The following is a 27,980-nucleotide window of genomic DNA, read 5'->3' on the forward strand; positions in this document are numbered from 1 at the left end:
AAATAAAATGTTGTCTGAAGAAAATGTTCTTTCATTTATTTAAGAAACTGTTTTAGGCCCTTAACACTACCAACAACAATTAAAAACAATTGAGGCTAGACAGGGACTGAGGAATGGTTAAAAGTATGTCGGCACCATGCTGGCTCAAGAAGGTATCGCCGATATACATACCAATGTCGGGCCAACATCGAGCCGTGTTGCACTCCCGATCTCGGGCCGATATACATACCAATGTCGGGCCAACATCGAGCCGTGTTGCACTCCCGATCTCGGGCCGATGTAATTACCGATGTCGGGCCGATATACATACCGATGTCGGGCCAACATTGCGCCGTGTTGCACTCCCGTTGTCGGGCCGATGTAATTACCGATGTCGGGCCGATATTGAAATAAATATCGGGCCGATATCGGACCGATTTAAAATGTTTGCTGGGATATCACTTATATAGCGCAAAAATTATTATAAAAATATTCTATTGCGCTTCACAAACAATACACATTGGTTATCCGTGAAAAAGATTGAACAAATGAGTTTTAAGTTTTGATCTAAATCAGCCATTAAATGGTAATTAAATTGAATGCGTTGTAATTCCCTTTTATTATTGTTTAATTTGAGTTGCAATGCTATGATGTTAAATTTTATTTGCACCTAAATGTATCATGAATATTGCTGGGCCAAGTGTGAGGTTTAGCGCTCTAAAACTGGTTTAAACCCCCAATGCTTTGCATTGACCGTTCCAAGGCGGTGATCCCATCTTTATTATTTTATGTGTTATGTTTGTTGTTTTGTATTGTGATGTTTTGTGATGTTTTGTACTGTTTTGGCAATTGGTCACTGGCCTTAATTAAAGGACCAACTAATAGTGTATATAATGAGAATTCAATACTGCTCCAGCAGCTGGAGTTTCACTTTTTTTATATTTATATATCCGTCAATGAATTTATTTTACTCAAATATATATCGTTGAGTTGCTAATCTAGAAAATAACGAATGTCGTTGATTTTATTGAAACGATGATGATCGTTTGTGAAATAGTGTAAACTACAATAATCATGTTAAAGTTGTTTCTATTTTTTTCTTTATAAAAATTATATATATCGTATTAATGTATCAAATAATAGATTTTTGTTCCATTTCAAAATATAACTTATAAAAAAGTACATATACATGTATGTAAAAAGAGACTCAAAAGGTCTATAAAAATTAATGAGTTAATAATTTTATTCTTGAAATATAATTTCAAATATGTCAATGGAACACTACGCTATAAATAAGATAAAACCATTTCGTGATGTTTAAAAGTATGTTTAAAACGTGTTAATAAAAAACAAATATGCCACATGGTCATAATATAAACAAAATGATTCTTCAGATGCGCAAGCAGGAGATGGCCATGAACCATAAAGGTAGCAGCAAACCAAAACGTTTTACATAGCTTTTATACATTTTTGCAAAAGTTAGAAGTTAACATAAACAAATAAGAAAGCTCACCTTTGTTGCATTTTAATTGCAGAGATTGTTGTATGGACATACTTCTTTAAATGTTTGGGTATATTCTTCTGAAAGTATCCCGCAAACACACGACAGTACGTATTGTACTATAAGAACCACAAATGTCCCTTTCATTATATAGCCTGTTCTTCCAGCCATTGAAAACTTTTTATTCTATGAAAATACTGTGGTTGTATGATTCAAGAAAAGTCCAATAAATAAACATTGATTTATATCAAGCTACCGGTAGTCAATGCTATGCGCCGTATTTCACTGTTCCTCCGCTAAATAATTAATGAATTAAAACGCGTCTGTTAATTCGCCATATGTTTTGTCTTGTGAAACTTCAAGCACGCCTAAATAATTATAGGAAATCCGCACTGTCAAATGTTTTTAGAGCAACTAACAATATAAAATAGCACACGTCAGTAACAATGGGAAGAAAATCCCTGTGTTCAATCTTTGTCACCGATAAGAGATACTGCCTCCAGATCGGAAGCGGCGCCATAGACACCCACGTTTATCGGGTAATTCGAGCTGGGGCCTTGTCCAGAAATGGATCTTAGAAAATTCTTTACTCTTGTCATAGTTAATTTTTAACCGTAGGTTTGTCGAATACCACAATCAAGATACTATAGTAATATAGTGTTCACAAAAGCACTTTACCATGTCAGTGATTAAAATTCACAAGTAAATATAATAGTATAATGCATCATCATAACATCTTAGTTATACATTTACGCATCTCAAATAGTACGATATATTTTTGTTACTTCATTAATTAACATTCCGGTTAAAAACAAACTCATAATTCTTTGCACTTCAGCATCACAACATACTATTATTTAGACAATATAAGATTTGTTGACACAGTTACTCAATACTCTTAAACATGTCAAGTTTATTCAGGTACAAGATCAAGGTATAATATAACAAAAATATAGATAAGAACATAAACTCTTCAACATGCAATAGGTAAAAGGGCGTACTAACAATATTAACAATACCTGTATAATGATTATTCCAGTGCGTTGACCTTAACTATTTTTTGTTAAAGATGGTATTGCTCGAATGGTCCTGTATTTTATTGTTTTATTGGTAAATTGTCTGAAATAAAGGAAGAATATCCGGCATATGATAACATAAGTGCGAATCAATGTTTGGTTGAGTAGTCAGTGCGAATATATATACACACAAGGTATTCAACTCAAAATGACCGGAAATAGAGTGCTTTGAAAAGTCATTATTGTGAAGCGATTTTTATGAACTTGGTGTTATTGAAGGCAGAAATGAATTTCCTTTATGGAAATGTACATATCTTGCCATACTTTAACAATCGCTGGATCAAATTTTAAATAATAACACGATAAACATCTCGCGTGGCCTATTCGTCGACGATCTGACCCGATCCAAATAATAATATTAAAGAGTAAAGACACACCTTCGTGATGGCCCAATCAAATCGCTCGTGTGTTTAACATATCGGCCAGTTTAAAGGCATGTAAACAAAGGTTTCAAAAGGCGCTGGACAGTTTTGATGTTTGTTCATACAATTTATTGAATGATGCTTTGACGGCTGTGATATTTGGCACCACAAGTCGTTATCGAACTATGCAGCGCTGATTATGACCTTCAAGCAAAGAACTCTCACATCCATTGGCTCTGCTGTAAATGCGACAGCATCAACATTAGAAGCTTCACTTTTCACAGCTACGAACTATAAGCACGTCAAGCATGTTCCACCCATTATCTCAACTAGAATCAACCATCGACTTATTAACCTCAGTCTCTGTATTTACCCCGCTTCATGTCAGTAGCCCAGCTGATAGACTTAGTACCTCCAGGGCACCCAGACACGTATACTCTTCCAGTACATCTTAGACGAATACTCCATCTCTCTACTGTGTCTCCGATAAAAGAAACCTCCGCTTTATTAATGTTAATTGCTGAAGCCTTGGCAGAGGAAAGAGCTCTGAGCTACAGGTAGCCTTACACTTTATCAAGCCTGACATAGTGTTCGGGACCGAATCCTGACTCAAGGGAATCAAACCTGAAAAACTCCTATCTAGCACTTGTCCGGTCCAAACTTAAATATGCCAGTGTCGTATGGGATCAACTCCACCAAACAGACATTGACCGCCTAGAGCGTGTCCAATTTTCAGCCGCAATGTTCATCACCAGTGATTAACGCTACAGACAGTCGGGCTGTGTCACAGACATGCTTCAAAAGCTGGACCTCCCACCACTCCAAGACCGACGACGAGCCCACAGGCTGACGCTCTGGTACAAGATGGTGAAAGGGCACTTACCATCCATCCCAATTGAACACTACCTCTAAGGCCTAAACGTACAATTAGGGCTAAGAAATACGAGGACTATATACATCAGAACATCGTGTGCAAGCAAGTGAACAATAATTCTCAATGCTTTCAACTAATTCCAGCAACAACTAATACCTTTAAAAACTAATTCTTTGTTAGAACTTTGCCTGTGTGGAATAACAAATCGCGCATTCACTTTCGTTGAGTAAAAGCAAGAATTTACCAGTATCTTCGACGTGCCAATCCAGATTCAGGTCCAAACATGCAAAGTGCGCTGTCTCAGTATAAGCAGTGCATTTATTTTATTTCATAAAGGCTCCGCTGAATTGTGTACAAACCAATGTGCAAGTACGCAGGATTAGACTACATCTTTTATAATTAAATCTTTATTAATAAAGTATTAGGTCGTCAGATGCTCCGGATATTTATAAAATAAAAAGTATGTGAAATGTAACCTATCCACCTAGAGTTACTGTTCTTGAAAAAGGACGACGCCATTTTTCGGAGCAAATTGTTGGTTTATTTGGCGGCTACAACTACCGATTTTCTCGCTCGATTTGATGAAGGTTCAATTTTGGAATTTCACACAATTATTTACATTGGCTTGTATATATCGTTACTCAGGTGTAGAAATATTGTATTATTTTAAACACCATTATACAATCACACGGGATTACGCCAGCCTAGGAACGCTTGTTAACATGTTGTAAGCATAAGTGAAAAGTTTGCAACACAAACATTCAACAAGCTATAGCTAACCATGATAACATAAATAATATTCCTTTAATAAAAATAAGAGCAACTGTAATTAACAAAAATCATACATGTATCCAGCGTGCAAAAGCCAGTATCAACAGGTTTCAGGGGTTTACACATGGGCTGGACAGGGTGTAATCACATCGTAAAGAACTTTATTTTTGCAAATAAATCAAGTTATTGAAATACGTTTGCACAAATCTATAATGCATAAAAGAACAGTTTCTTGAAGCCTTAAGGTATAAGAATAAAATTCTTAAACATGTCTGAAATCGGTGACAAAATATCACGTGGGGTTAAACATTATCGTGTAGAATAAATACAGTAGAAATTAAATTATCAAACAAGTGCACATGCATAAAAATCTGTCTTTTATGCGGGGTAGTTGAAATTCTTCAGAAAACTTGTTTAAAAAAGTTATTTGAAATAAAACCACTTACTGTCCAATAAATCCAATAAAGTTAAAAGGTGGAACACCCCAAAAACTCAAGTGATTCTGCACCCTGTATCTAGTGATCTACACAGATGAACCTATATAGTATCTTGACCTATTACCGTGTGTCAAGCAGTTAAGGAAACAAGTAAAAAAATGTCTGACTTAATGCAAACCATGCTGCAATAAACGATTTTCCTTTCAGGATTCATTAAATTCCTGTTATATCAATGCCCAAATTGTTTATTTACATCATGTTTAACCATGCAAATCCGATAGTTTCATACAAATTACATTTACAACCTTGTATGGAGATGCCACATCCGAAAAGCAAGAGTACTCGATTGCAATAGGCATTTGGCCAACAAAACTTCGAAAATTTGATTCACTGAACATACTTATCATAAATAAAAACTGAAATTGTATTTTTTTTCAATTTAATACGATTCTGTTTTATGTTACAAAGTCATGTAACCTTTAAACCCCATGAATCACAAAATTGATAGAGCATAATTTAAAAGATATTGAACTTCACTCTAGGTAAATGAAACCATGTTTGTATTATCCCATTTTCGGTTGGTGACATACATCTACTGTATAGATTCTTAATCATCCCCACGCTTTTTGAAAACTGCACTATAAGCACTAGAACCTTGAAACTTACACACATAGTAGCTATGGGCATATGTGCGACCCTGCACTATTTGGAATTTTGATCTGACCCCTGGGTCAAAAGTTATGGGGGTTGGGGCGGGCCGGGTCAGAGATTTTCACTCATTTTTTTATGTTATTTTACATTAACTTCATCATTTCTGCACCGATTTACTTCAAATTGATACTGAACCTCTCTTATTACAATACGGTCAATCTCTACTATGCATGGCTCCATTACCAACCCTGGGGCGCCCCGCCCACATAGACCACACCCACCCAAATTTGCCTTTTACTATAATTTCTTCATTTCTACACCGATTCACTTCAAATTTATACTGAAATTCTCTTATGACAATACGGTCAATCTCAACTTTGCATGACAAAACGGTCAATCTCAACTATGCATGGCCCCAATACCAACCCTGAGGCACCCCACCCACATAGGCCACACCCACCCAAAATCGCTTTTACTTTAACTTCTTCATTTCTACACCGATTTACTTCTCATTGATACTGAACTTCTATTATGACAATACGGTCAATCTCGACTATGCATGGCCCCATTAACAACCCTGGGGCGCCCCGCCCACATAGGCCACGCCCACCCAAAATTGCCTTTTACTATAATTTCTTCATTTCTACACCAATTCACTCCAAATTGATACTGAACCTCTCTTATGACAATACAGTTTATCTCAACTATGCATGGCCCCATTACCAACCCTGGGGCGTCCGCCCACATAGGCCACGCCCACCCAAAATTGCCTTTAACTATAATTTCTTCATTTCTACACCAATTCACTATTAATTGATACTGAACTTCTCTTATGACAATACGGTCAATTTCAACTATGCATGGCCCCATTACGGACCCTGGGAACCCCTGGGTCAAACATGTGGTGTGGGGATACGCATAGGCTTCTGCCGCGCCATTCTAGTTTATGATTAGATTTGATTGATGCTTTGAAAAAACTACTCTTACAAACCATCCAGTTCACCATTATTGGACAGTGTGTCGCACAAAAGAATTACGTCAATATCTCCAAGGTCAAGGCCGCCACAACTAAAAATAGATTGAATTTGAAACAACTACACTGTAACTCCAATATAACGCGGATGACGGGGTCCAAGCCACGCAACCGCGTTATAAACGGACAGCGTTATAAGTTTTGAGCTAATTTATTGCAGGGGGATATAAAAACAGGTAAAGTATAGCCTATAATATAGGTCCTGTGTATTGCCATGCTCTGTTGTCATCCGAAAATACTTGCATATAAACCGAATCGAACGATAACGTAATACATACCGCTTTTCTAATGTGCACATGCATCCGATAATCCAATATAATTACAACATCAATTACGAAAAAAATAATCTTTAACATTTATGACGAGAAATATGAGATTCATAAGCACATCCATATGCCGACGCCAATTTTCAGAAAAAGAGTACAGTGCATTATGGGACAGAGCTTTAATTGGGCGAGCGACTTTAAATTTAGATTGAATGCAATACGACACATGTACAAAGAAATGTTTTATTGCATCATACGCGTCATGTAAAAATCGTGCTTTCCGTGGACTTTCTGATAAATGGCAAAAATTGAAGTGAATCTCTGTTAAGTATACTGCGTTAGCACGTAAATAAATCGTTAGGATTATTTAATTTATTATTCGTACACGTACAGAAACAACAGAAACATTAAACATAAACAAAGATCTTTTTATTTATCAAGCATGTATAGCATATAATAAACGATAACACTGTCAAAGTTTATACAATACACGATACATACAAAACATTAACAGGTAATTCATCTATTCGCTATGAAATGTGAAATATTCCGTCATCTTTCTCTGCTTGCACGAGTCTCTGGCTGCGCAGTATACTAGTTGTGCGCAGTATATTTCACAGCCGCTCCTTTCATATGGACAAACTGCAATCAAATCAAAGTAAAAATGTTTTAATCGTTTTGAATAACTTTAATTTGATAATTATTCCACTTGCACTTACCTTATTGAAAATAGCGCACTGAGCCGCTCTGATAGAGAATACATGTAATAAACACTGACTCGCAAGTTTTCACACCTTTATTGACCTTTATTGACATTACACAAGAGATTAACACCAGTTAGCTTTCTCGTGTCGTTTAACTTCTAATCGATTAAAATCGATTAAAATCGGTTAAACGGACGGATAAAGCAAGCAGGCTGTGATCGCCGCCATCTTTGAATTTTCTGAAAATACATGAAGATGCATAACATTGGTTTGAATCAGAAATGGAAGGTTGGAGAAAAAACGGGATCCAAGGACCCCCCGCGTTATATTGGACACAGCGTTATAACGGACCGCACTATATTGGAGTTACAGTGTATGTAACTATGAACAATCAGTAACAATGCACTCTTACTCTTACAAATCATCCTCCACGACGCACCCCCCCCCCCCCCCCCCCCACACACACACACACACACATTTTTTTTATTTTTTTTTAAGATCATCTTATAAATGACCACCACACCCTAACACAATCCCCCCACCTTCTCCTCCCCCCCCCCTATTTTTTTTATATTGGTTTATAAACACAATTATTTATTTTAATTATTCTATTTTTGAAATACCATCAAACCATCCCACCCAAGAATCCCCCCCCCCCCCAAAAAAAAAAATAAAGAAAAATTTGCAATTTTTTTGTTGCCATTTTTGAAGATAATGTAATAAATGACCACACACCCACACTATACACCCCTCTCCACTCCAACCCTCCCTTCTTTGTGATTGAAATTGAGATAGGTCCCTACACCTTTAAAAAGAAAAATAGATGAGTGGTCTGAACCCACAAGGCGGTGCTCTTGTTTTAAAAAGATGTAAGCAACAGGTGTGCATAACAATGTTAAATCATACTTGTCCGACTAAATTTGCGATTCACATTTTTGACCAGGTTTTTCGAAGAAAAAAACTGGTTATTAGATTGGCGAATCTCGGCGGGCGGGCTGGTGGGGGGAACAAGCTTGTCCGGGCCATAACTTTGTCGTTCATTGTCAGATTTTAAAATCATTTGGCACATTTGTTCACCATCATTAGCAGGCCTCCTGAAAAGTCCCAAAAAGTGCCTGTCAACCGGACAGGCTGATGGAAAAGTTTGCCTGTCTGGACAAAAATTATCCTGACCGAACAGCGTGAGTTTATAATTGAAGAATAAAGTAATGTTTAACTCATTTATATTTATTGCAATGTGCAGCCTGTGTACAAGTACACTGATAAAGTAAAACAAAACGTTTGCATGTTCTTGTGATTAGAGTGTATGATGGACAACAACTTTAAATTATAGTCAGACTCAAAACAAAATAACATACCATGACTACGCATTGCATGATGAGAAGACTTGCACCGTATTGGATAGTTTCAACATATGTCACAAAACATATGAATTGTGACTTGTCATAATGCAGCCAACTTCTGTCAGACTTCCACTACTTTGAGAAGTTCTTTTTACTTGTTTTGCTTCATATTCTTTTGGTTTTGTTTTATATCCTCATCGCTTAGCTTCATTTTCTGGCCTTGTCTAGCGCCATTGAAACTTTAACAACAACATATTTTCATGTGTAGTTTTTGTTGAAACATTTGTACATGTAATTGGATAGGTGGTAATATGTCGGACCAATAAAATTGACGTTTTAGAAAAAAAAAAGGAGAGCACTCTTATAAACTAGTGATGCGTTAGTGTTCTTAATGACAAAAAGGCTCGTAATTCACAAAAAGAGGGATTCTAATTGGGTGTTTTCGTTCTTTTGGCAAGTATTAGACTTTTCCGTATTAAGTCACAATTTTTTTGACCTGTCACAAGGACTGGAGATGTTAGAAATTTCCCCGAACCATAAAGAATTTTGCTTCACAAGACCGGCGGTCCGGCCTTTTCAGGAAGCGTGCATTAGACAGTGTGTCGTGCGAAAGAATTATGTCGAATCATGTATCTCCAAGGTCAAGGTCACAATTTGAGTTTGAAGGTCAAAAATGGCCATATATGAGCTTGTCCGGGCCATAACTTTGTCGTTCATTGTCAGATTTTAAAATCATTTGGCACATTAGTTCACTGTCATTAGACAGTGTGTCGGGCGAAAGAATCATGTTGATATCTCCAAGGTCACAATTTGAGTTTGAAGGTCAAAAACGGCCATAAATGAGCTTGTCCGGGCCATTACTACGTCATTAATTGTGACATTTTAAAATCATTTGGCACATTTGTTCACCATTATTGGACGGTGTGTCGCACGAAAGAATTACGTCAATATCTCCTAGGTCAAGGTTGCCACAACTAAAAATAGATTGAATTTGAAACAACTATGTAACTATGAACAGTTCAATCAGTAACAATGCACATTTTGATTTTGAGTTGTCTCTCTTTATCAGACTTTTATGCCCCCATTCGAAGAAGAGGGGGTAAATTGTTTTTTGGTCGGTCCGCCCACCAGATGGGTTTCCGGATGATAACTCAAGAACGCTTAGGCCTAGGATCATAAAACTTCATAGGTACATTGATCATGACTGGCAGATGACCCCTATTAATTTTCAGGTCACTAGGTCAAAGGTCAAGGTCACAGTGACTTTAAATAGTAAAATGGTTTCTGGATGATAACTCAAGAACGCTTAGGCCTAGGATCATGAAACTTCATAGGTACATGTACATTGATCATGACTGGCAGATGACTTCTATTGATTTTCAGGTCACTAGGTCAAAGGTCATGGTCACAGTGACTTGAAATAGTAAAATGGTTTCAGGATGATAACTCAAGAATGCATACGCCTAGGATCATGAAACTTCATAGGTACATCATTAATCATGACTGGCAAATGACCCTTATTGATTTTCAGGTCACTAGGTCAAAGGTCAAGGTCACAGTGACTCAAAACAGTAAAATGGTTTCCGGATGATATCTCAAGAATGCTTACACCTAGGATCATGAATCTTCATAGGAACAATGATTATGACTGGCAGATGACCCCTATTGATTCTTAGGTCACTATATCAAAGGTCACAGTGACTCGAAACAGTAAAATGGTTTCCGGATGATAACTCAATAATGCTTATGTCTAGGATCATGAATCTTCATAGGAACTTTGATCATGACTGGCAGATGACCCCTATTGATTTTCAGGTCACTAGGTCAAAGGTCAAGGTCACAGTGCCTCTAAACAGTAAAATCATTTCCGGATGATAACTCAAGTATGCTTACACCTAGGATCATAAAACTTCATAGGTACATTGATCATTACTGGCAGATGACCTGTATCAATTTTCAGGTCACTAGGTCAAAGGTCAAGGTCACAGTGACTTGAAACAGTAAAATGGTTTCCGGATGATAACTAAAAAATAATTAGGCCTAGGAGGATGAAACTTCATAGGTACATTGATCATGACTGGCAGATGACCTCTAATGATTTTCAGGTCACTTGGTCAAAGGTCAAGGTCACATTGACAAAAAACGTATTCACACACTGGATTCCACTACAACTGACAGCCCATATGGGGGCATGCATGTTTTTACAAACAGCCCTTGTTTTCTAATTGAAATCAAGGCAATTTTACACAAGGGGGTTAACAATACACATTTTGAATTGTCTCCCTTTATCAGACAATGTTTCAACTGAAAACCTGGTTTTGTGACAATTTTGTCCCTTGTGTTTGATTAGCATATGGTACAATAATTGTCCTAATAATTAGTTATCTAAAATACCATAATGATTAAGACACAGCTTGTTATTTTGCCCCCCTTCGTAGAAGAGGAGCTATATTGTTTTGCACATGTCTGTTGGTCAGTCTGTCGGTCACTCCAACAAATGGTTTCCAGACTCAAAAACGCTTAGGCCTGGGATCAGGAAAGTTCATAGAAACATTGATCATGACTTGCAGATGACCCCTATTAATTTTCAGGTCAAAGGTCAAGGTCACGTTGACCAGAGCTCCAGATAAGGTTTTGTGAAATTCTTAACGTTACCAGATTTTCAAAAAGATTCTTATTCTTAACGTTACTACTTAGTTTTGGAAAATAATTCTAAACTTTTCTAAATGACCTAAAAATAAATAATAATGGTTATTTTCATGCAAAAAATTATAAATAAACATACTAGCAACTTTATTTACACAAGTTCAACAGTGTCTATTCAGTATTATAGAATTATATTTTTCAAATACCTTCATATGCCCAAACTGTGCTTAGATTGCATATCTTCGATGAATTTGTACATATTTCATAATTTAAACGGGTCTCCCCTTCAATCTTTTCAACGATAAGCCACAGGAATTGTCCCTCCCACTCGTTCAATGTTTTTTTTGTTTTAAAATTGGACCTGTCGTGTCACGTTTTTTTTATAGCTTTTCCGACTGTGTCGACAACTAAACATACAACATCGTATAAGATCTTTTCTATAATGTATTTCTTAACATTCAACTTCGGCTCACTTTGCGTAAAATATGTTAAAAGCGTGTTTTTACACGCTTTGCATTTTTTTTTTAGGACGCTCTCTGGGTGCCGCCATTGTTTTTTGACAGATAGACTGTACCCACCGCTTTAACTGGAAAAAATGCGCTTTGTTTAACAAACCTGATAACCATTCTATGTAAGCACCGAAAAGATCTTTAATACGCGAAAAGAACTGAATAAAAATCGATACGAACCGATGTAAAAATAGTTTTCGTAACTTGATTTTGTACATGTAATTCTAAATGGTACGACAAGATTTTAAATTAAATACGTAACGGACTTGAAAATAATTCGTAATTACGAAAATACAACCCTTATCTGTTGACTGGAAACAGAAAAATGGTTTCCGGAGGATAACTCAAAAATGCTAAAGCCTAGGATCAGGAAAATTCATGGGGACATTGGTCATGATCGGCAGTTGACCCCTATTGATTTACAGGTCTCTAGGTCAAAGTTCAAGGTCACAGTGACTCGAAGCAGTAAAATGGTTTCCGGATGATAACGTAATTCTTACAATGGCTGCTACTACAACTGACAGCCCATTTGGGGGGCATGCATGTTTTACAGCGCTTATGTATTACAATTTGAAATTAAATTACGTGTATGAAGAAATGTTTTGATATTGGCATTGAAAAGTGTGATATCACAGTCATATTACTACTATTATTTTCCGAATCGCTTTGTTGATGGGTTTTAAAATTATACTAATATACATGTATAGTCAGTCATATACAATGTAACTACGTTTGTATTGTGAAATTTTGATCATTTACAAAATGCAAAACGGTATTTTATCCATTTCAGATTACTACTTCAAGAGTTTGATAGATTTCTGAGAAAAAATGGCACGTTAATAGTACATGCATAATGGCAACTACTGAAATGAAAGAGGTATTATGTCCGTTTGTTTGTGGACTTTGTTCCAAAGGATATGACAAGATTGGTTTATATTATGCTCACCTTAAAACACATGGAGAAATTGAAGGTCTTGATGAATTATATGATGTACATGTAGCTGGTGAAAACTATACTGTGGATAAAAACACAAGTGACATTGAGCATGCTGAGTATATCTGTGGTGTTTGTTATCAGTCCTTCTCATCCATGAGTTTATTGCATAGTCACATGGTAGATAAAGAAAAGATTTCCAGCTACAGTTACTGTGATGAAGATCATACAGCTAGAGCATACAAAAAGTTATCTAAGGACAGTCCAAAAACTGTGGAGAACAAAAAAAAAACTGACATCAATGATGAGCAAGTAGTTAGTGATGAGAGTCCAGTAAATGCTAAAAAGAAAAGAGGTAGACCAAAAAGGTTGAAGGAACATGTTAAGAATGAGCATGATGGAACAGACCTTAATGCTTTTAAAAATGTAAATGCAGACAAAAGTTATTCATGTGAAACATCTACTGAGCAAAATGTTGTCAAAAGAAGAGGCAGACCTAGTAAAATAACCAGTCCAAACATAGATGAACAACCAATTAGAAATAATCATGATGGAATGAAGCGCAAAGCAACTGAAGAAGTGGCATCTGAAGCTTTTAAACAGAGAAAACTAAATAAAGATACAGAAACAACTGATGGCAAATGTAATGAAAGTTTTGAGGAGAGCTCAGTATCTAAGTATGGCACACGTAGAAGTGTAGGTCGTGCAACAATGAAAAAGGTAGATTACAAGGCATTGGCTGGGTATGGAACTCCCACACACCAAGATAAAGAAGAAGTCACTAAAGGGTACGAAAAGCGAGCAGGGAAAAATAACGTAAGAAATGAGACTGAAACAAAGAAGATTATAAGAAAGGAAAGTAAGATGGAAGTGACTAAAAAAAAAGTTGATATGAATGAGCCTGAAAAACTAAATTATTTGAAAACAATTCAGTTGGAAGAAGTCAGTCATGCTGAAGTGGTTGAAGCTGCATTTGAAGATATGCCAGAGCTTTTAAATGAAGCTTATGTAGAAGCTAAGCCGTTAAGACAATCTGAGGAGGAAGTTGAGAAAGAGATTATGCAAACTGGAAGGCTTCCAAAAGAAACTGCAAGAGAATATTATGATAGAAAGCATAGAGAAGGACGAAGTGTTGTTAAGAAAAACATGCTGTACTCCTGTGCTATCTGTGGTAGACTGCTCACATATAAAGCTCTTCGTAGACACAAGCTTACACACATGATTGATGATAATCATAAACCCTTTAAATGCCGCCATTGCAACAAATCCTTCAGGTCGAAGATACATTTGGAGGATCACATAAGGGTTGCTCATAGAAAGTACCGATTTAAATGCTCAAAGTGCGACCGTTCTTTCAAATCCCGCCAGATGATTGAGCAGCACATAGCAAAACACATTTTACTGAAAGAAGTGGAAGAGACATCATTAAATGAAATTTCATATGAGATAATAGAAGTCCCTAGAGTAAATGAAACAAGTCTAAACAAGGAGGATGAAACTGAAACAGTTAATGAAAACTCCCAAGCTATTAACCAAAATCATAGAGAACCTTATGGTTCAGGTACTATTAACATAGAAGCTAAAAATGTAGTGAATCCTGATGGAACTACAACATTTGTGTATAAATCTACAGATGGCCTTTTTGAGATGGTACAGGATAAGTCAATTATAGCAAAATGGAAAGCAGGAAAGCTGTTGAGCAAGTCAGAATCAAATAATCGATGTGTTGAAAAGTTTGAAACAAGCAATGACAGTGATGGTGAAGGCTCCACACTTAAAAAAGCAAGGGCTGAATATTTACAGCCCCAGAAATGCGATGTCTGCAACAAAGTCTTTCAAGACAAGTATATCTGTAACCGGCATAAGAGAAGGTTTCATTTAAAAAAGATCTATTACTGCCCTTTATGCAAGAAGGAACTGATTCGAAAAGATACCTACCAGTCCCACATGAGAAATCATGTCGAGAAAAATCAAATCAAAGCAAGCGAGGTTGACTTTAATGCCACAGTTAATCGAGCTGATGTGGAGATAGTGAATGAAAAAGATGAAGACTACGTAAGAAGGACTAAACCAAAGCCTGTAGATGATAGTGGAAGTTCTTCAAAGCTGAACACAACTTGCCATATCTGTGAAAAGATGTACACCAGTAGCAACCAGTATCGTCAACACATGCGAAGAGTTCATAGCAGAAGGATTTATTACTGTGACCTCTGTAAGAAAGAACTCAGGAAGAAGGAAAGTATGAGAAGCCATATGCAGACTCATATCAATAGGGGCGAAATTTTGGAAGAAGAGGTTGATTTTAACAGAACAATCGAGATAGAAGAGAGCATTTATGTAAATATCAACAATGAGGATTCAAATGAATTTGATGAGATTGCCGAGTTAGAAGAAGCCATTTCTGGAGACGAGGAGGATATTGATAAAATTTCTGAGCAGTTAAAGGAACCATGTAAAGTTGTAAAAATTAAACCTTTGGAAAAATCTGGTGATTCAAATAAAACAGGTGGTAAACAATTGGAACAAAATGTGAGTGATACCAATAAGGATGAAAGCGACAAGGACTCTACAATGGATTTCCAAATCGACGTAGATGAAATCATGTGCGATGTGTGCCACGCTGTCTTTGAAACAAGTGAGCATCTCGCTTTGCACAAGCTGAGAACACATAAGAAAAATGTTATTCTCACTTGCTCTGTATGTAATGCGACCTTTAAGACACAAAACTCATTCAATTACCATAGATCGCAACATCTTCTGAAGTCAGACAAGTACTATTCCGAAGAAGTTGTTAAAAAATTGCAGCAAGAAATGGCAGATGATCTTAAGAGGATGAAACCAAGAGGCCAACGGGGAATCGGATCACTGTCTAAGAGGGATTCAGAAATGGCTGCCTGTGAAATATGTGGGGCTCAAATTTATGGTAAGATTTGTTTGTTGGAAATATATTTTACATTAATTATGATGATTTTTCTCATAAAATAGTTACTATTTCCTGTTTTAGAAATCCGGTTTGTATTCTTGAGAGAACATTACTTTAAAAATATTTATTTTATCTAAAATGTTTTAAAGGCTTTAGGGTTACATGTATTGGATACTTTCAGTGCCTTCCCCAGGAATTTTTTCAGGCGCCCCGGGGCCGATCGGGGGTGGGATCGGGAGGGGTGTCCCCTCCCGACGTTGATTTTTTTTAATTTAACGTGTCAATTCACGTTCTGTGGTGCGTTATAACTTAAAGATAACAGCGTCAAAAGACGTCATTTGGTGCGCTATGACTCTAAAAAAAAACCATTCATTTAAAAATATATATTTTTTTATATTGTTTAATTGTTTTAAAACTTTTCCGCACAGATAGTAAAATCCCGACTCGAACGATTCCCCAATACATCCGTTTCAACCCGACTCTATTACTGTATACTTACTATTTTTCAAGTTTCTATTTATTACCCGATAATCCCGTTTTTCCGTTTTTATCAATCTCTTTCTGGTAAATATTTACGATAAAAGCTTTCCGTTATTTCATTAACACAAACCTTGCCATTTTTTAAGTGACTATTTATAGATTTGATGAAATATTGCCTCTGAATATGCGTCAATCCCCTGACCTGTTGTGTGCTTGTTAAAACGCTCAATACACGCCATTTGTATGCAATAGACGCGACGTTTTACATGCTGCATAATTTTCGCGCTCTTTTTAATTGACAAAAAGATTCGACACAAAATAAATTTGCACTGCTAATTTGAAGCAAAAATATTTAACGGTGCGGTTACATTTACATTCGGAAGTGTGTTTCGGATTAAAAACGCGTTAACATCGACTTACGGGAATGGGTTTCGGATTACAAATTTAATTATTCCCATTTGAGATTTCAACAAATATTAGCCGTTGCGTTATAAATTCAACGATAATTTGTTTAAACACTTTACGAGTCGAATAAATGTTTTGACGGAATTATGCATGAAATTCACGTTGTCACGGCCGGTTGCCATCATCAGTCTTCTAACTATCGATTATCAGACGAAACATTTACAAGTGTTCGTAATTAATTCAACGAAAATTTGTTAAAGCGCATTACGTGTCGAATAAATGTCAGAAAAATGAGGTTAATCAGTTCTATAAATGGACATGTTGAAAAATACATGTACTGGAATTAAATAAATTGTTATCACATAATTGTAACCGGGAGTCATTTGCACAACTTACTCGCTATAATAATTAATTGTTTACCACTTGCAATTAATTTCTCGTATTAATTATGAGTCATAGGTAACACTTGTTTACAGTAAAAAGGTGTGATGATGATGCCCTAAACCGTCTTTAATGTTCTGTACTGTACTAATTACCGGTTTATATTACTCAAATGGTACAACTTCTTACTAATCAAGCTGCGATAAACTCTTACTTCATGCCCGACGTCAATCAAAAATAATGGTCGATAGTTAACCCCGCCCTCATAAGCATTCGCGTAACCGATTGGACGATGAACTTCACAGTTTGACGACTGGAAAGTTACCAGATACATCCTTGTCAGCATTTAAATGACCGTGTAATGTGGCTAGAATAATCGATATGCGCGTCATGCTATTCTCTTATCAGTGGATTATCCATTACCCCATGTGGTGTTTATGGCGATTACTTGTGAAAGTAGGTACCGAGTGCTCTTTTAAAACAGGGAATATTGATACACTGATAGGGAAACCTTGAATTTTTTGGACAATCTCCACTTTCTTTTACTGAAGAATACACTGATCGGAAAATTTCAAGCGCCCCGGGGACTCTGATTTCGAAATTCAAGCGCCCCGGCAAGGGGCGCTTAAATGGCCTGGGGAAGACCCTGACTTTTGTTGAACCAGTACTTGGTATTTAAGGATCTAGAGAATGATAATACAGTAGGATTTATTGAACACAACACCTCCAAATCAGTAGGCACACACATAATATCCAGTATGCCCTCGCTACCATAGCAGTGTTTTTTTCTGCCATTTTGGGAATGGGGCCTTGTCTCTTTGGATTGGGAAAATTCATGGTGTTTTGACTAAAATTGGGAAATTAATGTTGTTGTTTTGCTAGCAAATGCATCAAAATTGAGGACACAAGTGTGTCCAGTATTATATTTACTGTGGTTGATCTTATATGGATGGGAGATGAACAAAATATTAAGATTAAAAATGAAAATAAACACTGCATAGTACAGGTATTTATTGGTTGTGAATATGAGGAAGATCAGTAAAGCAGATATTAACCTTACCACCAGTCGGATAGCTTGAGGGCTAGTGAAATATAGTTGTTGAAAATGTATATTGTTCAACTAGTGGACATTTCACTCTATTGCATCCTGATTGGGGCTAAAAAGATTGCGCTGAGATTTTAAAAACAAGGATTCATGGTCTTTGGCTTGAATTTTTGATAATTCAAAATAATATTTTAGAGCCTCGAAATTAAATAAGTTAATATTTATTTTGTATCTGCATATGTGTTATATGCTCTGCAGATGCTTTAAATTGATGTTATGAAAATTTCCAAAACACCACAAAAAACACAAACAAAACTATTGTTTATGTACAGCTGTGGAACTATGGGTTAAAGTAAAAGTTTTATACATGTGTTAATGTGATGCAAGGCAGATCAGATACAGACAACTACAGTAAAAAAAAAAGTAAATAATAATTGCAATTTGGTGGCATGAAGAATAGTGGGGTCCATTTAATAACTTCCTTTACTACAATCTACTTGGAAAATGTATAAGGGAGAATATGAGGGCTTTCAATTGATGCAAACTCCTGCTTTTTGATGCATGCATTTTGCAACTGTCTTCAAGCACAGGGTCGTTTGACCCATGGTTTGACTCTATTGAAATCTCTTCCTCTGACTTCAGTGAAGCGACTGAAGCGTCACATGGAGACTCACAGGGACACGAAGGAGTTCCAGTGCGACATCTGCTTTAAGTACTACAAGAGTAGGCGCTACCTCACTGACCACAAGGTGAAGTCACACAAGAAGAAAGCAGACCAGGTGTGCAACATCTGTGGCAAACTGTACAAAGGTACTGCAGTGTTTTTTTTGTCACCATTTTGGGAATTGGGCCATTGCATTGAGAACAATCACGTTCTTTTTACTAAATTTGGGAAATTAATGTTGTTGATTTATGCTTACAAATACTATGAAATTGATAATACAAGTGAATTCAATATGATATTTTCTAAGGTTTAACTTACAGGGCTGGACTTTGAGTTAATTTACGTGTTTAGACTTATTTAAAAAAAAATTGTTGAAAACCTTTCATAAGGAATTTTAATGTCCCATTTGGGAAAAAAATATACTTTTTTTCCTTGGGAATGGGTCCCCCTCCTGGACCTAAATTTGAATGAAAAAAAACACACTGAGTCATGTGTCACTGTACTGTAAATGTAAATGAGTCTCATTCTGGGAAAACAGGGCTTAATGCATTTGCAGTTTGCCATGACAAGGGAAATATCATAATATTTTTAATTTGCCTCAATTAATGAATAAGACAAAGCTTTAACTAGAAAATAAATACAGACAAGTTTTTATAGTATTTAAAAACTTGTTTTACTGTAATAAAAAAATTAAAAATAATTGTGTTTGAAGGATCATTATTTTTCAATTTGAGGGGAAAATATAAACTTTTCGTTGGGGGCAATTTGGCCCAATTTTTTGCTCTATAATAAATGGAAATCTTTTATGTAAATATAATGTAAATGTAATGTAAAGGTAATGTAAATCATCACTGAATATAATGTAAATGCAATGTAAATGTAATGTTATAGTGCCTATTAACGGTTAATAGTATTAACCTTTTGCAGGGGCCAAGTACTTAGAGATCCATATGCAGACTCACGGCCCCAGGGACAAGATCTGTACTTACTGTGGCAAGGGCTTCACTACCGAGCTCTACCTGAAAACACACCTTCAGACACATCTAGGTATTGTAGTTTGTTCTGTTGTAGAAGCATATAAGCTGCATGCTTAGAAAATTGGTCTTAATGCGTGTGCGTAGTGTCATCCCTGTGCAGACTGCACAGGCTAATCAGGGACAAAACGTTTTGCTCATATGGTATTTTTAAGTATCTGCTTAGCAAAATTATAATTTAGGCAAAAAGTGTGATCTAAGATTAGTTTGTGCAGACTGCACAGGCTTCTGCACAGGCTAATCTGGGACCACACTATGTACATGCATTAAACCCATTTTTCCCAGAACAAGGCTTATTCTACTGGGGCAGGGTTCCAGGGATCTTCTAAGTGGAGAATTTTTGCTTTGAATACTTTACCAAATTCTTCCTTCAAATGAAACTAGGTTTCTAACATTGTCAAACCCCACTCTGTAATTTAAATTTGTTATCAGAGGATAATAGACTGCAGGAGAATTGTAAGAATTTGTCATTTCGGTTTTTATAAATCATTCTTGTCTTGGGCAATATTTAAGATGTGGAAGTAACCTTTACTTTGATTTTATTGTAGAGAAGAAGAGCTTCAAATGCCAGATATGTGAGGCAGGGTTCAGTCAACGAGTCCGTCTGATGATCCACATGACTGAGAAACATGACTACCCTGGGGCCAGCAAGTGCAAATACTGTGGGGTGAGTACCTGGGGCCACTAAGTGCAAATACTGTGGGGTGAGTATCTGGGGCCACTAAGTGCAAATACTGTGGGGTGAATACCTGAGGCCAGCAAGTGCAAATACTGTGGGGTGAGTACCTGGGGCCAGCAAGAGCAAATACTGTGGGGTGAGTACCTTGGGCCACTAAGTGCAAATACTGTGGGGTGAGTGCCTGGGGCCAGCAAGAGCAAATACTGTGGGGTGAGTACCTTGGGCCACTAAGTGCAAATACTGTGGGGTGAGTATCTGGGGCCACTAAGTGCAAATACTGTGTGGTAAATATCTGGGGCCAGCAAGTGCAAATACTGTGGGGTGAGTACCTTGGGCCAGCAAGTGCAAATACTGTGGGGTGAGTGCCTGGGGCCAGCAAGTGCAAATACTGTGGGGTAAGTACCTGGGGCCAGCAAGTGCAAATACTGTGGGGTTAGTACCTGGTGCCAGCAAGTGCAAATACTGTGGGGTGAGTACCTGAGGCCAGCAAGTGCAAATACTGTGGGAGTGAGTTCACTCAGAAACACAACTACCCTGGGGCCAGCAAGTGCAAATATTGTGGGGCGAGTACCTGGGGCCAGCAAGTGCAAATACTGTGGGGTGAGTACCTGGGGCCAGCAAGTGCAAATACTGTGGGGTGAGTACCGGGGGCCAGCAAGTGCAAATACTGTAGGGTGAGTACCTGGGGCCAGCAAGTGCAAATACTGTGGGGCGAGTTTCTGGGACCAGCAAGTGCAAATACTGTGGGGTGAGTATCTGGGGCCAGCAAGTGCAAATACTGTGGGGTGAGTACCTGGGGCCAGCAAGTGCAAATACTGTGGGGTGAGTACCTGGGGCCAGCATGTGCAATTACTGTGGGGTGAGTACCTGGGGCCAGCAAGTCCAAATACTGTGAGGTGAGTATCTGGGGCCAGCAAGTGCAAATACTGTGGGGTGAGTGCCTGGGGCTAGCAAGTGCAAATACTGTGGGGTAAGTACCTGGGGCCAGCAAGTGCAAATACAGTGGGGTGAGTACCTGGGGCCAGCAAGTGCAAATACTGTGGGGTGATTACCTGGGGCCAGCAAGTGCAAATACTGTGGGTGAGTACCTGGGGCCAGCAAATGCAAATACTGTGGGGTGAGGACACTCAGAAACATAATTTACCTTAAGATACTAACACATTTTGTTGTTTTTATCTCAGTTAAACTTGGATTGTTGTACCAGATGTTCCTGAGAGATAATAAATCTGTGACTATAAAATTCATTCAGCTTAGACTTAAACTTGTCAAAAAAATATCAAAAAGTTATTGAATCTCAGTGTTTTTTTTCTTTTATAGGGGAATGGTGGCGGGGCCCGTCCAAAGGGGAAAAAATGCGTCGTTTTTTAGGAAAAGGGGAAAATTAAAAATTCACTTGTTTATATGTAATGATATTTATTATATTAATACACATGTTTGTATGAATATAATATTCACAGCTGAATGTCTTTGTCCTTTTTCTGAAAATTAATATATATATATATCAATGATATTTTCAACATTAGTTTCAGACAGTTCAGCCTTCATGCACAGTCTCAGTTTTCTTAGCCATTTTGAGTCTAATTGGGATCTTTAAATCGATACAATGGCAAATTTGAGCATTTTTTATCATTAAAATGGACCAAATTGGAATGATTTTATCAACAAATATTGACACAATATAGATACATCAGGCCTTTTCTTGGCCATTTTGGCAAAAATGCAATTAATGTGAAAAGTCCACTGATTTGGGAAAAACTATTTAAAACAACTCTTTAAAATAATTCAAAATAATATAAATTATAGTTATATTCTTTGTTAGTTGTTTATGAAATAAATTTGAGATATATTTATCATGATTATGAGACAGTTTTTTCTAAAAAAAAACAAAAAACAAATTTTTTTAACTTCTGGAGGGGATTTTTTTACAAAACGGGGGAAAAATATATACTCTTTTTGAGGGGAATGGGGCCGCATATCGGCCCGGAAATTGCCATAAAAAACACTGTTGATCTGAGAATTTTCTATGAATTTGTACTTTTGAAAAGTGACGGGAATTTCATTAACAAACTAATTGGGAGGTCAAGGAATTGAAACCCTCTTAGAGCGTTCCTTGGATATCTCCCAAAGACACCAGCACTGGCTCTACCCAGGAAACAGAGACCGTTGCAGTAAACCTTTGGCTTAAACCAAGCTAAAATAAATAGGCTTAAACTAAAATGGGCTTGATTGTTTTTTTTAAGGTGACGTTCCCGTCTCGTCCTAAAGCCAGGAATCACGAGCGTGTAGTGCATGAGGGCGTAAAGCAGAAGAGGAAGAAGAATGGTCGTCATGGTTATGGCAGGCGCAACATCATCTCGCCAGGAGAGGGCTATTCAGGTAAGTGGAGTAGGACTATTTGATGACTGTGATCATGCAGTCCAGATTCTAACACAGATTTCCCCTCAATAGAATTTGCTTTAGAAGTATGTTTTTACAATTGACTACATTTTATTTATGTTACTCAACAAAACAATAAGGAGGAATATTAGAACTAGTACACAATATTGCTTGTTTGCACATCAGGCATTTTAACATCAAAGATTTCATTACATTTTTTTTCTGAAAAGAAACAGTCAAATTGTAACTTATAAGAGCAGTGCCCCAGATAAGCTGCGTATCTGCGTCTTTCACCCTATTAAAATGTTTAAAAACGCAAAGAAATACAATATCATGCGTATTGAAAACGCACCCGATTTGCCTTTTACGCACATTCGTCTTATTTGATGCGTACGATACAATAGCTTTGATCGAAAATACTTTGCTCATTTTCGGTATTTTTTGTGATTATTTTCGTTACGCGGCGACGCTTTTATTCAGCAAGCGCCTTGGTGACAGAGCAATAAAACAGTCAAAGCTATTCAAACGCTCTGCGGACTAGATTTCATAGTTAAATAAAGCAGCTGACCAAATTATTTACGACGACATACATGCGTTTTCAATCTGACTTAATCCGTCGTTCATTGTGCATGTATTTGTTAAGTGTCTGTACTTTCAGTTTCTAATACGATGCGTAACAAAAATGTCTAAGAGAAAGACGTCCGCAATTGTTGCGCCAAAATATCAGTCGATCACTGATTTTACTGTATGCATCTTATAACTCATTTCACCCTATTCCAAGAATGAAATCACCCTATTTTTCAAAATCAGTGGGTGAAAACCCTATTTCCAAAATAATTATCTGGGGCACTGATAAGAGCCTTACTTTAGGGAAACTGGGCATAATGCATGGTCCTAAACTGTCATCCCAGATAATCCTGTGCAATCTGCACAGGCTAATTAAGGACTACACTTACGCCACAACTGGACTTTTGATACAAAGACACTTTGAAGAAAAATACAATAAAAGCAGAAAGTGTTGTCCTTGCTTAGCCAATGTGAACTGCACAGGCTAATTTAGGACCACACATGCATTAAGCCCGGTTTTCTAAGAGAGCAGCCCAAATTTATTTTGTAGTGTATCTCCAAGGAAACAAGACAGTGCCTGTCATTTTAATGGATGAGACAGGCAAGGAGACCACCATTCCTGTGATGGCAGTCAACACCTCTCGTCTCACAGAGTCTGTAGAGCAAGAGGAGGTACAATCAGGCCAGGAGGAATACAAGTTCATGATTAAGGTATGATTTCCCATGAGGAATACATAAAGAATAATAGGTTAGTGTTGATTATAGATCAGGTTTATCATGCGAGGCTTAGAAAACAATAAGCACGAGCCTTGGCGAGTGCTTTTTTGTTTTCGTGCCGAGCATGATAAACCTGATCTATAATCAACTCTCATCTATTTATCCCACTTTTTATTTTGTAAACCTTTTTATTTAAACAAAATTAGTTTAACTGTATAATGTCGCTGGATTTATGACATCATTTCGTCGAAATATTCACGTCATTTCCTGCCGTTGATTATAGATGATATTTAATCAACGGGGCTTTAATCAACCGAATTCGCTGTAAAAGTGGGATAAAAGTTTACGATCAAGGTATCAGGAATGCAAGTTCATGATTACAGTAAGATTTCCCAAGAGGAATACAAGTACATGATTAAGGTATGATTTCCATGCAGGAATACAAGTTCATGATTAAGGTATGATTTCCCGTGAGGAATACAAGTTCATGTCCCAGGAGGAATACAAGTTCATGATTAAGGTATGAAACCATATGATTGCTCAGGAATAATACAAGTTCATGATTAAGGTATGATTGCCCAGGAGGATTACAAGTTTATGGTTAAGGTATGATTTCTCAGGAGGAATACAAGTTCATGATTAAGGAATGATTTCCAAGGAGGAATACAAGATCATGATTGAGGTATGATTTCTCAGGAATAATACAAATTAATGATTAAGGTATGATTTCCCGAGAGGAATACAAGTTCATGATTAAGGTATGATTTCTCAGGAATAATTTAAGTTCATGATTAAGGTATAACAGTATGATCCCAGGAGGAAAACAAGTTCATGATTAAGGTATGATTTCCCAGGAGGAATACAAGATCATGATTAAGGTATTACTAGACAGAAATAATTGTCTCCGATCAATAACTCATCAACTGGTTCACTGATTGGCTTAATACTTCCCATGTGCATTGGCTTTGGACAGAAGATGACCCCTATTGACATTGGGGTCACTAGATCAAAGGTCAAGGTCACTCACAATAAGTGTGAACATCGTTTCTGATCTATTACTTGTCAACAAATTGACATTTTGGCTTGATGCTTCTCATGTGCATTGGCCTTGGACAGTAGATGACCCCTTTTTAAATTGGGGTCACTAGTTCAAAGCAATGTTAAGGGGGGCATATGTCTCTGACCACAAACTCTTGCTCTAGTTGTATCAATTTATTAGAGTCGGCCAATAAAAAGAATATTCAAACAATTGAATATTATATTATTAACAAATACCTTTATTAACTAGTTTATAACCGATGCTCAATAACGTTCTATATCAGAGCGAAGGCAACGATCAGGTGGAATTTGTGGAACTATCAGAAGGCGAGCAGAACTTCATCATTCAGACTTCAGAAGGAACTGCAAGTGGGACTGCCACTGAAATGGTTTCTAGCGGCAATGGCAGCGACTATGAGGCTCAAGTGTGTGACTTCGACGGTCATGTGCTGGAAATCCCAGAGGACGCACAGCAATGTCAGATCATCCTGTACCCCGATGGAACTTTTAAGTTGCTCAATGTCCTGGATGCGGAGAAATAGGGTTGTCATTCTGGGCCGTATTTAAAATATAGACTGCACAGGCTGATCTGGGACAACACTTGATGCTTATTCATTGAGTCCAGTGAACAAGGCTCAATATGCCCCCGGATCGAATGATCGGGGTATATTGTTTTCGGCCTGTCTGTCTGTCTGTCATTCTGTGGAAAACTTTAACCTTGGTAAAAGTTTGGCAATATTGAATAACTTTTGCAATATTGAAGATAGCAACTTGATATTTGGCATGCATGTGTATCTCATGGCACTGCACATTTTGAGTGGTGAAAGGTCAAGGTCATCCTTCAAGGTCAAAGGTCAAATATATGGCTTCAAAGCGGCGTCAAAACTTTAGACTTGGTCATAACTATTGCAATATTGAAGATAGCAACTTTATATTTGGCATGCACGTGTATCTCATGGAGCTGTACATTTTAGGTTGTGAAAGGTCAAGGTCATCCTTCAAGGTCAAATGTCGAATGTATGGCTTCAAAGCAGGGCAATACGGGGCATTGTGTTTCTGACAAACACATCTCTTGTTTATTTAACAATTATTTATTCTTAATTATTTATTTCGCCCTGGATGTGGAAATGTTTTAGACTAACAACTTGGACACTTATGTTTTATAACACATTATTGAGTTGTCTGGGCCTGTATTCACAAAGCAACTTGATGTTCCAGACTGATTTGTCAGTAATTTGAAGAAATGTACCAGCATTCCATACTGGGCGGAGTGGCGGAAAACGCGAAGCTTCACTTATTCAAGAAAGTTAAAAAAGATCAATAAAATAAATTTATTCAATGATCAATACAAAAGATGTCGTAACACATAATTAGCCTTTATAATTTGTTGAAGCAAATTTCTATGGATACTTTTATTTGACATTGTGCAACATTTTCATTAAACATAGAATTTTCAGTTAAAAGTGAATGTTGTGCACCAACATTTTACGATTACTGAAGTTCACTTATTTAAGCCATTTCCTTTGTATGTCTCACATGTTCTTTATTTCATTAATTAACTGAACATACCGGGTACATGTGAAATTGTTGAAACACAACATTAATTTGTTTGTGTATAAGAAATATATCATTTTTCTTCAAACGCATTACGGAATACTTAATATTTAATATCATTAAGTTATCACATGTGAGGAAAACTAACTAGGATGCAGTGATAAGTTGGCATTTTTCCAGAAAGCATAACTTTGTAGAAACTTTGTACATAATGTTTATGAATATGAAATTATTTAAGGTAAACTATGTATTTGCATTCTGTTGTTTCTATGCCCCCGGATCAAAAGATCGGGTGTATATTGTTTTTGGCCTGTCTGTCTGTCACTGTGTCATTCAGTCAGTCGCTGTGTGTCCCAAAAAATTAACCTTGGTCATAACTTTTGCAATATTGAAGATAGCAACTTGATATTTGGCAATCATGTGTATCTCATGGAGCTGCACATTTTGAGTGGTGTAAGGTCAAGGTCATCCTTCAAGGTCAAAGGTCAAATATATGGCTTCAAAGAGGCGCAGTATGGGGCATTGTGTTTCTGACAAACACATCTCTTGTTTTTTTTGAGTTTCAGAAAAAAAATCTTATTTTTTTCCAATTTATTCCGATTCCGCTCTTGTCAAATGTATGCTACTTTCTTATTATTTTTTTCCCATTTTATTCCAATTCCACTCTTGTCAAATTTATGAAGATAAACATTTTGGACTTAAAAATATAGGTAGACATGGTTTTATTGTTGTCTTTGAATGTTGCATGTTAATGGATTAATGCCTTAAATGTTTAATTGGTTGAACATTTACCGTGAGAAAGATCCTAGACACCAACTGAATGTTTCACACATCTAGATGTGTTTTCAAGGTTTGTTCACAATGTTGATGTTTTAACTGTTGGTTAGTTGAATTGGCATGTAATGAATTTACTTTTGCAACTGTATAATAATGAATTGCTGTTACCAAGATCATGTTATGAAAATAGTCCATGCTTTGTTCAGTTGATTTTAAAAATTAAAGATGACCTAATCGTATCTGCATGATATATT

At 36.9% G+C, this 27,980-nt stretch overlaps 1 protein-coding gene across 1 annotated transcript; it reads left to right on the top strand.

Annotated features, from left to right (window-relative positions):
- The first annotated feature begins 4,273 nt into the window (after nt 1-4,273).
- Nucleotides 4,274-27,965, top strand: LOC127856338 (zinc finger protein 91-like). Its single transcript, XM_052392473.1, has 8 exons — nt 4,274-4,379; nt 12,943-16,009; nt 18,963-19,130; nt 19,912-20,031; nt 20,567-20,685; nt 22,938-23,073; nt 24,191-24,351; nt 25,680-27,965. The coding sequence occupies exons 2-8, from the start codon at nt 13,006-13,008 to the stop codon at nt 25,935-25,937; spliced, it is 3,966 nt and encodes a 1,321-aa protein (XP_052248433.1). The 5' UTR covers nt 4,274-4,379; nt 12,943-13,005; the 3' UTR covers nt 25,938-27,965.
- The last annotated feature ends 15 nt before the right edge of the window (nt 27,966-27,980 follow it).

Source organism: Dreissena polymorpha, chromosome 13 (assembly GCF_020536995.1).
Source record: "Dreissena polymorpha isolate Duluth1 chromosome 13, UMN_Dpol_1.0, whole genome shotgun sequence".
Lineage (NCBI taxonomy): Eukaryota > Metazoa > Mollusca > Bivalvia > Myida > Dreissenidae > Dreissena > Dreissena polymorpha.